At 49.9% G+C, this 14365-nt stretch overlaps 1 protein-coding gene across 1 annotated transcript in view; it reads right to left on the bottom strand.

Moving 5' to 3' along the window:
• The window catches only part of slit1a (slit homolog 1a), a 179951-nt gene that overhangs the window by 129810 nt on the left and 35776 nt on the right, over positions 1-14365 (bottom strand). The window contains 1 exon segment of the mRNA XM_083775889.1: positions 13216-13287. Within this exon segment, the coding sequence (XP_083632015.1) occupies positions 13216-13287 (72 nt within the window).

Raw genomic sequence — 14365 nt, 5'->3', positions numbered from 1 at the left:
TTGATCCAGGGGAGACATCAAATTTATCTCTCTCTTTTTTCTTTCTTTTTGGGGGTCTTGTCTCTCAAGCTACAAAAGCTTGGCAACCTCCGAGCTAGAGAGAGAGGGTCCCAAGGCCAAAGCCGCCCGCCTAACAGCTCATAACATGAGATTAAGAGCCTGATACAGGCTCTCTGCCCCATGTCCAAAGCCACACCGGATAGCCTTTCACGTTGATGACACAGACCAGATAGTGATAATCCGAACTCCAGATCCCTCCTCGCGCATGCAGCACAGCGTAGCTAACGAGACAGACAGATGTCCACGACTGGTTGAAACGCCTCGAGGCAAAAAAGGAGACTGCACTCCATTACGATTGCGATGAAAGGACTGGCGGTCTCGTTCTGTGTGTGGGCAGTGGTAACAAAGTACTGTACTTACATAAGTACAATTCTGAGGTACTTTACTTGAGAATTTCCAATTCCCAATACTCTTACTTCTACTCCACTACGTCTCAGAGGCAAATATTGAACATTTACTCCACTATTTGAAAACTTTAGTTATATACTGTAGTTACTTTGTAGATTTTGATTAGGATTACAAAACTCAACTTTAACAACTTCAGCGCTACAGTATACATTTCAGATACAGGCCTTTGTAAATAGCTGATCTACAAGCTCACAATGTGTCGCGATGCGACGCATTGTGAGCTTGTAGACCTGCGACTTCAAAAGAGTTTTACACAAACTTGAAATGGGACATTCTGAGTACTTTATCTTTGGTACTTTAAGTACGTTTTGAGACCAATACCATTACTCTTTACATTACATTTTGAATTCCGGACGTTTGGTACTTCAATCTTGCTGCACTGATACTTTTACTCGAAGTGAAGTGCCAGTACTTTTTTCCACGACTGGGGGAAACACCTGGAGGCATGATAAAGTTGATTGCACTCCATTACGGCTGCTATGAATGGCCTGGCGGTCTCATTCTGTACGTGAGCGTACAGTATGGGTGCAACACAATACGCCATATGTTTTCTTCACTGTGCCGCAACATTCATACTCCTATGTCTCTGCTGTCAGGGAGAAACCACCCAACTCTAAAATGTTCCACTTTTCAGGAAAATGAAGGAAACCATATATTTTATATATATTATATACATATTTACATGTATTGATGAGGCGGCAGCAAAACACACACACACACACACACACACGATTATATTATATGGGTTGTTATTTCTGGCCGAGGTCACAGCATTTCACCAGCTCCGACCACAGAGCCACCAAGGTGCATGTGTGTGAGCACTCGCACAATGCGTGCACTATGCGTGTGAGTATGCGTGTGTGTGTATGTAATGTAAAGACATGAGGGCAGCCACTGTCTCCTCTGTGTGTCACATCCAATCAGACCCAGGCGAGGGTCAGCTCTCTGCAGAGTGAAATCCCTGTGCGTGTGTGTGTGTGTGTGTGTGTGTTTATGACAGATCTGGACCACACTGTGATGTCTTATTCATGCCGTATCAATTTATAATGACCAGGCCAGTCCCCAATGCAGTGTGTGTGTGTGTGTGTCTGATGTGTGCGTGTGTATACTATGTACAGTATATGAATATCTGGAGCATCAGGACTACCAGTGTCTATATGCAGCAAAACACACGCTCGCTCGCGCACACACACACACACACACACACACACGGCACTGATGAGCGCTTTGGAGTGAATATTTAACAGAGTCGTGTGTTCAATCATTCATGAGGGACGGACAGAGAATCTTTAGTAAATACAAACGTTTCTCCTCTGCTCCGCTGGGGTCTCCACTCCACTCTGCCTCCAGCCTGTCTTCTCCAGGGTGGACACTACACTGTCTCCGCTCCACTCTGCCTCCAGCCTGTCTTCTCCAGGGTGGACACTACACTGTCTCCGCTCCACTCTGCCTCCAGCCTGTCTTCTCCAGGGTGGACACTACACTGTCTCCACTCCACTCTGCCTCCAGCCTGTCTTCTCCAGGGTGGACACTACACTGTCTCCACTCCACTCTGCCTCCAGCCTGTCTTCTCCAGGGTGGACACTACACTGTCTCCGCTCCACTCTGCCTCCAGCCTGTCTTCTCCAGGGTGGACACTACACTGTCTCCGCTCCACTCTGCCTCCAGCCTGTCTTCTCCAGGGTGGACACTACACTGTCTCCGCTCCACTCTGCCTCCAGCCTGTCTTCTCCAGGGTGGACACTACACTGTCTCCACTCCACTCTGCCTCCAGCCTGTCTTCTCCAGGGTGGACACTACACTGTCTCCGCTCCACTCTGCCTCCAGCCTGTCTTCTCCAGGGTGGACACTACACTGTCTCCACCCAACTCTGCCTCCAGCCTGTCTTCTCCAGGGTGGACACTACACTGTCTCCACTCCACTCTGCCTCCAGCCTGTCTTCTCCAGGGTGGACACTACACTGTCTCCGCTCCACTCTGCCTCCAGCCTGTCTTCTCCAGGGTGGACACTACACTGTCTCCGCTCCACTCTGCCTCCAGCCTGTCTTCTCCAGGGTGGACACTACACTGTCTCCGCTCCACTCTGCCTCCAGCCTGTCTTCTCCAGGGTGGACACTACACTGTCTCCGCTCCACTCTGCCTCCAGCCTGTCTTCTCCAGGGTGGACACTACACTGTCTCCGCTCCACTCTGCCTCCAGCCTGTCTTCTCCAGGGTGGACACTACACTGTCTCCGCTCCACTCTGCCTCCAGCCTGTCTTCTCCAGGGTGGACACTACACTGTTGATTTCATCAACGTAAAACTATGACAAAAATTGTCCGACTACCTTTTTTTCACTGACGAAGACTAAATAAAAAATTAAGCTATGATATATAAACTAAGAATAAATATATTTAAAATGTAGTCAAAAAATGCATACTAGACAAAAATGTTAGAGCGGGACTAGTGGAGTTGAGATGCAGTTTACGCTTTGGTTGCGCTCGGGTTTTGCGCTCTGAAAATAGCAGATCTACAAGCTCACAGCGCTTTGCGCTGCGACTCTTGGTGAGATTGTAGATCGGCTATTTTCAGCATGCAACAAAGTGTAAAATCAGCCATCTGACAATCTATGTACTTAATAATGTGTACTTTTGAATACCTTCAGTATTTACTTGAGTATATACTTAGTCCACCACCACTCTCTGTCCAATGCCTCCATCTTCTCCTCTCTCTCTCTCTCTCTCTCTCTGTGGGCTGTGAATATTTCAGATGGCAGAGTGGTTTTTAAATTACCCCCTTTTGGCTTCCTGCTCCCCCTCAGATGGTTTGGTCTGTGTTTCTCCCTCAGACACGGTCCGTAAAACATCGTAAAGGAAAACAGCGACAACCCGTAAAAGCCACTTTTACCAGTTGACAAGGACATGGAGGGGCACCTAGGAGGGGGGAGGTGGGGCACACCGCGAGGACATGGAGGGGCACGTAGGAGGGGGAGGTGGGGCACACCGCGAGGACATGGAGGGGCACGTATAGGAGGGGGAGGTGGGGCACACCGCGAGGACATGGAGGGGCACGTAGGAGGGGGAGGTGGGGCACACCGCGAGGACATGGAGGGGCACGTAGGAGGGGGAGGTGGGGCACACCGTGAGGTGAGGTTTGGTTATACGGCTCTCCCGGGCCGGCGGCGCGCGGCCAGCTAAACAATGAGCGTGAGTCTAGTTCCAATCTCCCTCAAATCATCAGGCCTTTTACAGAGAGCGCACAAATGGAACCAAAATGTGTACGGGAGAGTGTCTGTAACTAGGAGAATGTATAAAAGACTTGCCCAAATGTGACGACCTCGTCACATTTGAGATGACGGCTATGGCTGTTTTTTAGCCTCAGAGTGTTTTTCGTGCAAAACAAATGCTTGCAATGGATTCAAGAATCATGAAAACCCCCTAGTTTGACACGTCACATGCTACATAAAGCATAATGAAAGTTGTAATGTTTTGCCTTATATACATACTGTATGTATAATAGGTTGTTATAATAATGGTACCCCCCAACTTTCAACCCATGAATTCACCATGATCCACTAATTATTGTTATTTGGATGACCCTAAGGATTATGAAATAAACCTTGAACGATTAAAATTGCAATTTCTTTTAGGTCAAAGATTAGATTGACTGGCCTATTTGGCGGAGAAAGGAGAAAAAAAAGGTGTGAGTCCGGAGAAGACTCGGGTCCAGTTTACTAAGTGATTACTACGTCTCTCCTTATACAGCCGCTGTTTACACGCTGTCTGTCACAGACTGAGTAGGACTGGAGATCAGCAGAGCTGCCACCCCGATGGCACGGCCATGCAGCCAACCGCCTGATGAAGACAGGTTGCTATAGGGACCGCTGCCAAGCAGGGGGCCCTGGGGGTCCCCAGAGAGAGAGAGGGAGAGAGGGCGAGAGAGGGCGAGAGAGAGAGAGAGAGAGAGAGAGAGAGAGAGAGAGAGAGAGAGAGAGAGCGGGAGAGAGGCAGGTCATTCATCACCCAGGACAAAAAGCAAAGGAAACGACAAGACCAGCCTGGGCCATTAACAGCCTGCCAGGCGCACACACGCACACACACACACACACACACGCTCGCGCAAACGCACAGGGAGTCGAGGGACGGAAGGAGAAACAACAACAACATTCAAATCAGTGTTTGGTTGAAGTTCATACAGTACTACGTACACAAAGTTAAACGCTGAAAGAAAAACTGGTGTTTCCTCCTGCAACACGGAAGGAGAAATTCAGCAGCTCACAGTCAGCAGCACTCTTACATCACAGGCCTCGAAAGAATGTAAAACATCCCAACATCGCGCCTGGGGAATTACTCTGAAAACGGTCAACAAAGACAGAAATATTTGAGATTGAAGACATATAATGGATGTCTTTGTTACTCATTCATTTCAGAGCTCCCGAATAAAGTCCTTCTTCTCCTCCGCGTGCCACACGACCGCAACCCCACAAATGTCCAAATGCCGCCACAAACAAACAGCCGATCTACAAGCTCATAGCGACGGGGCGGACGCGGCGCGCCGTGAGCTTGTAGTTTGTCCGTTTCCCGGCGCGCGACACCGCCGCGCGCCCGAGACCGAAAGCACAAGCGGCCCGCCAACACAAACGCACGAGAGTCTCAACACATACTTAGAGCACAGCCTCTTTTATCTCCTGAAATAGCCGTATAAAAAGAACGTAATCCCCTCGTGCATGCCTGCCATCCACACATTAGCACAGAGAGGTGCAATTATGCTGTTCTTCCGCGTGTCTGTTTGTGTTTAATTAGTGTTATTCTACTCTCTCTCTCTCTCTCTCTCTCTCTCTCTCTCTCTCTCGTCCTCGCTGTGTGGATGTGTAGCGTTACTGTGTGCGTTTTTACCTAGTCTTACACACACACACACACACACACACACCAGCGTGGGTGTGTGTTTTGGTTTTGTGTACATCAGTCGTCAAGCATTAGCACGGAAACACGAGTGTGCAGAGAGAGAGAGAGAGAGAGAGAGAGACACTCCCACCACCACATCTCAGAGCCCCCCCAGAGTGCGGCTCCAACCACACCCTATGACCCCCACCCCCTTCTCTTCCTGCTACGCCCCCTCGCCACGCCCCCCCCTCCTCTTATCTCATACCTCCCATGGTGCTACTAAATGGAACACCTCCTCTCCGCGCGTTGCCAAGTCCGCTTATTATGAGAGACTTTGGCCTAGTTTTTTTCCAAAATATCGGTAGTTGTGATTTCAGGTTTGTGTGTAACTGCTCGTTCAGGCTCGCTTCCTGATTTTCAAACAAAAACTCACGTCAAGGAACCCCCAAAATTAATTAATTTGTCCAAGTCTTGTTTTGAGATGGTATGTCGATCCTTGTTTTCATAGTCCCGGTGGCTCGATTCTCTCGCAAGATCTGGCAACCAGTGCTCCTCTCACCGCCCGCCCTGCGTCACCTCGACCTCCCCATCGCCAACAGCACAATGCGCCGCCTATCCGAACAACACCGTCTGACGCCAGCGGGCGAGCGGGCGCCCAATCAAACGAGACACCGTCGGCGTGGATGCTCCGTGTTTGTTTGTTTGTTTGACAGCGGTGACGGGCAACCCGCTGTGAATATGCAACCCTTTACCCCGCCCCCAGGTTCTTCAAACCAGATGCTGTTCCCTTGGGCCTCACACTCTCTCACACACAGACACAAACGTATTACTACAGTATACTTGTGAGGACCTCGACATTTAGAACATTGTATAGGCGAATTGTATAGTAAATAGGCACTGTATAAATCAGGCATGACACTAAACCATGGCAGCTATACTTCATCTAAATGGTAAATGGTGCTTTTATATAGCGCTTTTATGCAAAGAGCTTTACGTAGATTGTGTATTACTAAACTGCACGTCGGGAGCAATTAGGGGTGCAGCGTCTTGCTCAAGGACACTTAGACACTGACTCTGGGGGAGCCCACAGGAATCGAACCGGGAACCTTCCAGTTCCCAGGCGGCCGCTCTACCCCTGATCCACCTAAACCTCTAAATGACTAATCCTAATCCCAACCGCAATCTTTACCTATAAGAGTATCCGCCTATGCCCAGCTTTCCGGGTTTGTGTGAACACAAACATTGGCTTGGGATTGGCTGATCACCCCATAGCGATGATTTGATTGGCTGAGCAAAGTACATATTGAAGATAAAAGTGAGGGCGCCAAAAGTGATTGGGCGGAATGACTTTTGTGATGATTTTGATTGGCTGAGCACAAGTATGATGATGAGAGAGCCCCTTGCTTCACACGAGCATGATCGTTAAACTCTGTAACACTTTGTCAATTTACAAATTGTCCATTCATTGTCAATGGGAATGTAATGTTTGTGTAGGACAAAGTTTGTGCACACACACTAAAAGCTGAACATAGGAGGGGCTAGAGCCCCTTAAAAAACAACCATCTGGCCTGTGAGGACCAGGACAAATGAAGAGATTCATATTCTACTATAGTTGTGTGTGTGGGGGACCTTTTTGGCCCTCACAGGTATATTAACGCATGCACATACACACACGTGCGCGCGTGCACACACACACACACACACACACACACACACACGCACACACCCCTCTCTCTCTCGCCATCCTTCCTTCCTCCTGCTCTCCCACTGTGAACAGGCGCTAATTACAGACAAGGAGCAGTAGATTACAGATCGCATTGTGCAGGCTGTAGGGGTGTGGGGGGGGGGGCACCAATAGTGAAGGGGAAAAGGAAGGTGGGGGTGTGAGGGGGACGACAGGTCGTTAACAATGATGGATGCAACGTTATCCTCTAGCGTTATTGTCTGCCAACGTCCCGCGATGCCACCCGCCCCGCCCCTGCTCCCTGTTGACCGATTGGCTTGGACGGCGGTGCCATCAATCAGCGGCTGCTCCGAGCCACTATAACCGCCTCTAATAATCTCTAATCAACTCCAATCGGCTCCAATTATCTTCCCCCGTCTTGCGTTCAGCGTCTCTCTTATCTCTCGGGGGGGGGGGGGGGGGAGGGGAACGAGAGGGGTGGTGGTGGTGAAGGGAGAGAGTGGGCTGGGGCGGGTAGTTAGGGGTTAGCCCATAGACTCATTCTAGACTAGAGGACGGACTGCCCCGCCCCCTGCTATTCATTTCAATGAAAGTTGCTCAGAGGCGTTTGAAGCATCCGGAAGAACTCTCTACTTCCGCATTTTCTCGTGATTTGGGCATAATTTACAATTTAGGCATTTAGCGGACGCTATTTATGCAGAGCGATTTACAGTAAGCAAGAACAAAAAACATGGTAATACATCAAATACATAATGATCCATACGTAAGCTTAAGAACAGTGGAATATCATATCCAAATGTTGGTGCCCAAATGCCGAAGTGCTAACTCGACTCGAATGAGTCGATTATACAAACGCTAAAAAAAATCACCACTTTTTGCTTCCTCGAAACAAACTGTTGTATAATTCTTTTTTTTTTATATATTCTTTATCCCACGATTTTGTAACCCATTTTTCACCCCTGTGTCAATCATCTAATGTGATCCTGGGCTCTACACACCCTCCGCCAACCTGGGGAGAGCAACGGACTTAACTCATGCTTCCTTCATGCTTGAGTGTCCAAGTTGCTCCTTTACACCTGACAGGGGGGAGTTTCCCTGGTTGGACGTAGCGCGTGGAAGGAACACGTTATGCCAACCAGTTCCTTTCCCCTCCATCAGGCGCCCCGGCTGGCCAGGGGGAGGCAGTTTAGAGACCAGGATTACTGCATGTTTTTGTGAGGGTACCTACCCTAGGGGACACGGGGAGAACATGCAAACTCCACACAGAAAGGCCCTTTCGCCAACCCCGCCTCGGGTATGGGCACTGATGACGTGGAGGAGGAAACACGCCGCCAGCACCCACAGCGCCCCGAGCGGGAATCGAACCCAGGACCTTCTAGCTGTGAGGCGACAGCACTACCAACTGTGCCACTGTGCCCCGTCACTGTTGTAAAATTCATGTTAAACCACATCCGCATGCTCTTTTGCTCGGCCATGTACTTCGCCCGGCTGCAGTTCCAGCTTTGGCCAGTAGTGAACGGCGGCTTCACAGTCTTCCAGCCGCTCCGAGGGCCTGGGTCCTGGGTTCCAGGACCCTAGCCTCGCCACTTCCACCCCGTGCATGTAAAGCAGTGTGAGGCCATTTCCGCTACAGGATGCAAGTATAAGCTTCATTTATAAAGTGCCATTCAAAACAAAGTTACAAGGTGCAAGGTACAATTTATCACATTACAACCAAAGCATCAACCAGCTAGTAGCTACAGATGATGTAAAACAGAGTGCTTATGAAACAAAATGTGTTTCCAAGAGACTCTTCAGAGTGGGAGCAACCACTGCAAACGCCTGGTTTAGAGTCTGGACTCGGGTACGACCAGAAGGCCTTTGCCAGAGCACCTGAGTGATCTCACGTATTCTGCACTGGTTTCAGTCATTCAGAGTACATGGCAGCAAAACCTAAATGTCAGCTGTCAGGCGCCAGGGAAGACGTATAAATAGTACGCTAACCCATTTAGAACTCAGGCCTGAGGTTTCCGTCCCAAGAGTCCCTTCTTAGAAATGCAATGGAGTCAAAAGTACAATATTATATATATATATATATATATATATTTGAAATGTCATCACCAGCTTGCAAAAGACAAAAATAAATACCCTCCAAAACATTTACGGTAAGTAACAAATCTACCTAGTTGCTGGCTTCAGTTCAGACACAAAGACATGCGCACGCTCGTGCGCACGCACGGGTGTGATTTTATTACTTGTTATGTGAACAACGACAGTGTGGACTCTCAAGGCTGCTCTCTATTCTCTGCTAACGGCACTCTGCCCTAATTCGCCGCGGTCTCTTTGTAGCGAAAGCTCCTCATTACCGCGGCTTAATGACTGCATGGCAGTGGAGTCTTTAAAAGCAACCCAACAACACCACAGTCCTCTGCTCATTGAGCCCCACACAGCCTTTTATGAACTCAGCGTTTAGCTCGCTTCCTGGAAGAGTTAGTACGTAGGTACAAAACTCTGCCGCCCGGCCGCCTGCTTACCAGAACCCCATCCAGGGACCACATCACATTGCTCACCAGAACCCCATCCAGGGACCACATCACAACGGTGACCGTCACTGGCTCACCGTCAAACAAAGAATAGATTTCAAGATACTGATCACCAGCTACAAGACAACAACAAGCAGGCTCCCGCTGCCCGCTACCTCTCTGACCTCCGCCAATGCCACTGCCCCCTCCGTCTCCCTCAGGTCAGCTGATGCCAACCTCCTGGACATCCCCAAGACACGCCCCCTCCCTCTCCCTCTCAGCTTTATTGTCACATCACAGGTTTACAGAAGTACATTTAAAAACAAGGGAGGGAGGGAGGGGAGGGAGAGGATTTGTGTTTGTGCAATCGTTTTAGGTATTTTCATAAAAAAAACAAAGGGACAGAGAAGGGGGGCAAGGGGGAGGAGAGATCAAAGAAACCCAACACCCTATCTACATAATTATTTCTACATGGTACCTACCTGAGCTGAGATATAAAGCTCACTCCCAGGCCACCATTGCCACCTTTAAGACTGCACTCAAAATGCACCTCTTCAGACCTAACTCTACTATACCTAATTCCAATCCCCCTTACCATTCTTCGAATAGTTTCTATAACTTTCTAACCTTTAATAACTAGTTGTTCCTAGTTAAAAAAAGAGCCCTGAGAGTTCACGGACCGCACTTTGAGAACCGCTATCTACTACAGCGTCTGTCTGTCTGTCTGTCTGTCTGTCTGTCTGTCTGTCTGTCTGTCTGTCTGTCATCTCAGCAGGATGACTGAGACCGACAGGCACTTTGTAACGAGCAAGTCAGATCCATAACACTTGTGAGTCAAGTGATAGACAAGAGACAGAGACACGGGCAGAGGAGAGAGGGAAGGAAGGAAGGATGTCAAGACTAGAGTACAGTTAGAGAGAGAGAGAGAGAGAGAGAGGAGGAGAGACAGACAGCGAGAGGGCCAATTAATTCTCCAACCAGGAGAAGAGGAACCATCTGGGTTAGTGCTCCACCTGAGGGCATCAGGGTTTCCCATTAACCTCCCTTGTTAAGGCCATTAAAGACAGACCCTAACAAGCCCCTGTGAGCACTTAGAGCAAGTGCAAAGGCACAGACCTACCCTAGCCCCGCACACACACACACACACACACACACACACACACACACACACACACACGCGCGCGCACACAGACACCCACACACACACTCACACACACAATAGCGCAATACCAGTACAAGTCTTCCTCTGGGAGCCCGAGAGCCTTTTAAGTCCATTAAAAGCCGTTGGCGGGAGTGAGACAGGGCTGTGTGTAACCTAACCACATCAGTCTGGAACCAGAACCTGTGGTGTGGCCCAGACACACTGCTTAGGAATTAAGTTTAGGCACATTAGGCAAAAGAAAAAGGCTTTAGTCTAGGATCCCCCCTGATCCTCTGCTACCAGACCCGTAGTCTATCCAAGGGCCACACGTTAAGACACCGTCTGTCCATCTTGAAGGTACCTGTAGGAACCGCAACGCTTGCAATGTCTTCGCCCTCCCCTCGCGGTGCTTCGAGAACGGTCGTTTAACTGTCAAGAGGAGATCAACGCGTGGCTTCTACACCTGAAAGGCGACGCTACGGGGCTCATTATGGCTGCCTTTCATCCTGGCCAAGGACGCAGAAGAACAAATGAGCGAGTGTGTGCGCCGCCGGACACATAGCGGATCGATTACGGGCCCGGCGTTTAAAACAAAAGTCTCATTCTCCAGAGCGCGGGGCGAGGAGGAGGAGAGGCAGCGGCCGGGGTCGGGATATAATGAGCGTGAAAGTGAAGATTGGACGAAACAGGAGGAGGGCTGTGTTTGCACAATTCCTCTGGTTGTTGGCAGAGCCCTCGCAGGCCCCAGATGGACTAATCACTGTTGTTCAAGGCCATCCTCTGGTTGGGAATGGCCCGGGTCTGCTCTGTGTCTGCTCCGGGGCCAGACGCGCCAGACAGCCAGTGCTGCTGCTCAGTGTCAAGTGCAATGCTGACGCGGACAGTCCACGTGAGTCAGGCAGGCCTTTCTCTCTCCCTCTCACCTCTATCTCTCTCGATGATGCTTTTAAAAGCGAAAGCTCTATGGATAATGATAGGGGGACGGCCGAGACAGAGCTGTTAAGGGAGAGACACAGCCCTCAAGGTGGCTTTTAAAGATCAGAGAGAGGTCAGCAGATGCCGGAGGTTGACGTTTGGGATCATGGGAGAGAAATGGGTTTTCCGTGTCACGCGGCTGACATTATTCCCAGACGCTCCTCCTTCAGGTAACCTAAACCGGAACACAGCGAGCCTGAATGATCAGCCGGCAACTGATTATCCCTTTGGACGGGAGGAGTAAAAGTTTAGCGCTATAGGAAAGGGAAGGGAGCACTTTCTGGTTCCTGGATGAGGGGCAATTACTTTTACAGCCTCACCAAGCTGATGGCAGCTGTGATGAGCACACAGGGGGAGGGCGGGGAGAGAGAGTGGGAGAGAGAGAGAGAGAGAGAATTGCTTCATCGTGCCATTGCTTCACGGACTGAAGATCGACATGCTGTGAACTTAAACATCAGCCATTTTCAGCGTGTGACTCCCATTCATACGACAAACATTATCGGCAAGAGGTGTCAGGGTCAGGGACAGCGGGTACGGTGGGCAGGCCGAGGGGGGCTGCACCACTGACTTCCTGATTCCTCTCTCTCCGACAAACCCATCACTCTGGGAAGGTCATTCCTCTCTCTCTCTCTAATAAACCCATCCTGCATGCAGAGCAGGCATGCGAGAGTGGGCGTGGGTCGCCGTAACAATGAGTCTGGCCTGGCCTTCACCAGTGGAAACGGAACGAAGACTGCATGCGATGAAGCTCACACTCATAATGAAGGGGGGGTATACGGTTCCTTTGGCCCGCGGAGCTTCGGGGACCTCTCCACTTCTCCAGTGACATAAAACGGGCCCTCATTAAGCGACGCAGACATCCTTTTCACCTGGATAACAGCTCAGAGTCAAATGTCCCCCCAATTCAATTCAGCTTCTGTCAAGTCCTGCCAATCACACCGACGCCCCATCACCGGCGAACTCACGACACCGACGGACAGGGAGAGCACCAAGGATCTGCCAGATGACTTGGCAAATGGAGAGCAAAACCAAAATGACCCGCCAAGGATCGCTGAATTTCCACTCCTTCTTGTCTACTTTCTCACGCGTGCAGCAATGAATAATAGGCAGGATACACATTGCACACACACACACACACACACACACACACACACACAAACCCTGTCTCGTTTGATGAAGAAGCTCAATAATGAGAACCCGGTGGGATCACAGAATGTGATTATATTTAATTAGACTGTAATTGTCCGTAAATTTGCAATGTAACCAAGACAAACAAACTGAAGCGCATTAACAATTTAAACACAGATTGAAGAACTTTGCTTTGAGGATAAAGGTGGAAAGATCCTCTGTGGATTTGTGTAATTAAAGAATATCAGAAAGGGTAACAGATACATCCAAGTAAAATAAAAATGAGGAGGAGGAGGGAGTAAAGGGGATGTGAGATACAGGGAGATTTAGGGTCTTGCCTGGCCACTAATAGTGTGTGTGTGTGTGTGTGTGTGTGTGTGTGTGTGTGTGTGTGTCCGCGCTGACAGACAGAGAGGCCTACTCCGGCCAAAACAATAATAATAAGTGTAGAACTCACAGTCGGGACAGCGCAGGGTTCTTCTGAAACAGTAACTCTGGAAGTTGCAGCAGTTGATTTCGGTTCAGACGCCTAGAAGCAGGGGAAACAGACCGTGAGTGTGCGCGTGTGCATTGCATGGCACGCACATTCCCACCAGCTTGTGGCTGAGCGCACGCAACGCGTGCATTATGCGTCGGTTGTTGTGTGTGAGCGTGTTAATGTTCATTTCTGCGTGCTGCTGTAGAATCAGCGTAGCCGGGGGCTATTATATTTCAGTGCTGTGCTCAGTGTCACATAAATATCCGACTGAAAGTTCAGGGGAATTAAACTGCTAGTCAGGGAGACAGTGCAGTAAATTATCGACGTGCAGTAAAATTATAGTGCAGCGCCGAGTGGAATTCGGTGCCCATGGTGATCTTTTCCCATGCTCACCGTTTAAACAACCCAACAAGGTCCACGGGGTTATCCCGGGTGCTAAGATCGTATCTGCAGTGAGCCGTCGAGACAACATGCTTCTAAACACCCGTTACAGGATGAGCTCCGCTCCGAGCCCCGAGGCAGACTTTGCCCGGGCGGGGCTCGGGCCTTAGTTGGCACCAGATCTCCTGCCGACGTCAAACAACCAAATGTCCAAGACCGGCGGAGCTTTATGCAAATACATCAACGAAGCCAACGAGGAACAGACTGTTGCTAATCTGTTGGAGACCACAGCTCCCTCTCTCTCTCTCTCTCTCTCTGAATGGCCCATTGATGGCACATGGGAGTGAATGGCTGTGGCCGGGGCAGAACGGGGGCCAGAGAGAGAGAGAGGAGGATGATCTGGGAAGGCATGCCGCTGCTGCCATGCCTTCAGACACATCCAGACAGATGTTGGGCGCCGTGCCCACGCACTGCAGCGTGCGTACGCAGGAGAGGGACGAGCTTAGCCAGCCGGCGATAGAGATTTAGCGCCGTAATGGGCATTAATGGCCTCTAACTGGTGTGTTCGCGCTGAACTGTAGTACCTGCCGGTGCGGTCGGGGGTTTTAGTGGCTTTTTTCCCCTCTCTCTTTCTCTTTTTTTTGTGTTACATCAGAGAAAATGGGTCCGCTTGGTTTCCACATCGGTCTGGCACATGTGCGCGTCTAGCCAATGTTTTGCATCAGCGGGATATTACATGTGGGGGGAG

The sequence above is a fragment of the Protomyctophum parallelum genome (assembly GCF_964188405.1).
Source record: "Protomyctophum parallelum genome assembly, chromosome: 10".
NCBI lineage: Eukaryota > Metazoa > Chordata > Actinopteri > Myctophiformes > Myctophidae > Protomyctophum > Protomyctophum parallelum.
This window is presented reverse-complemented; position numbering and strand designations above follow the sequence as displayed.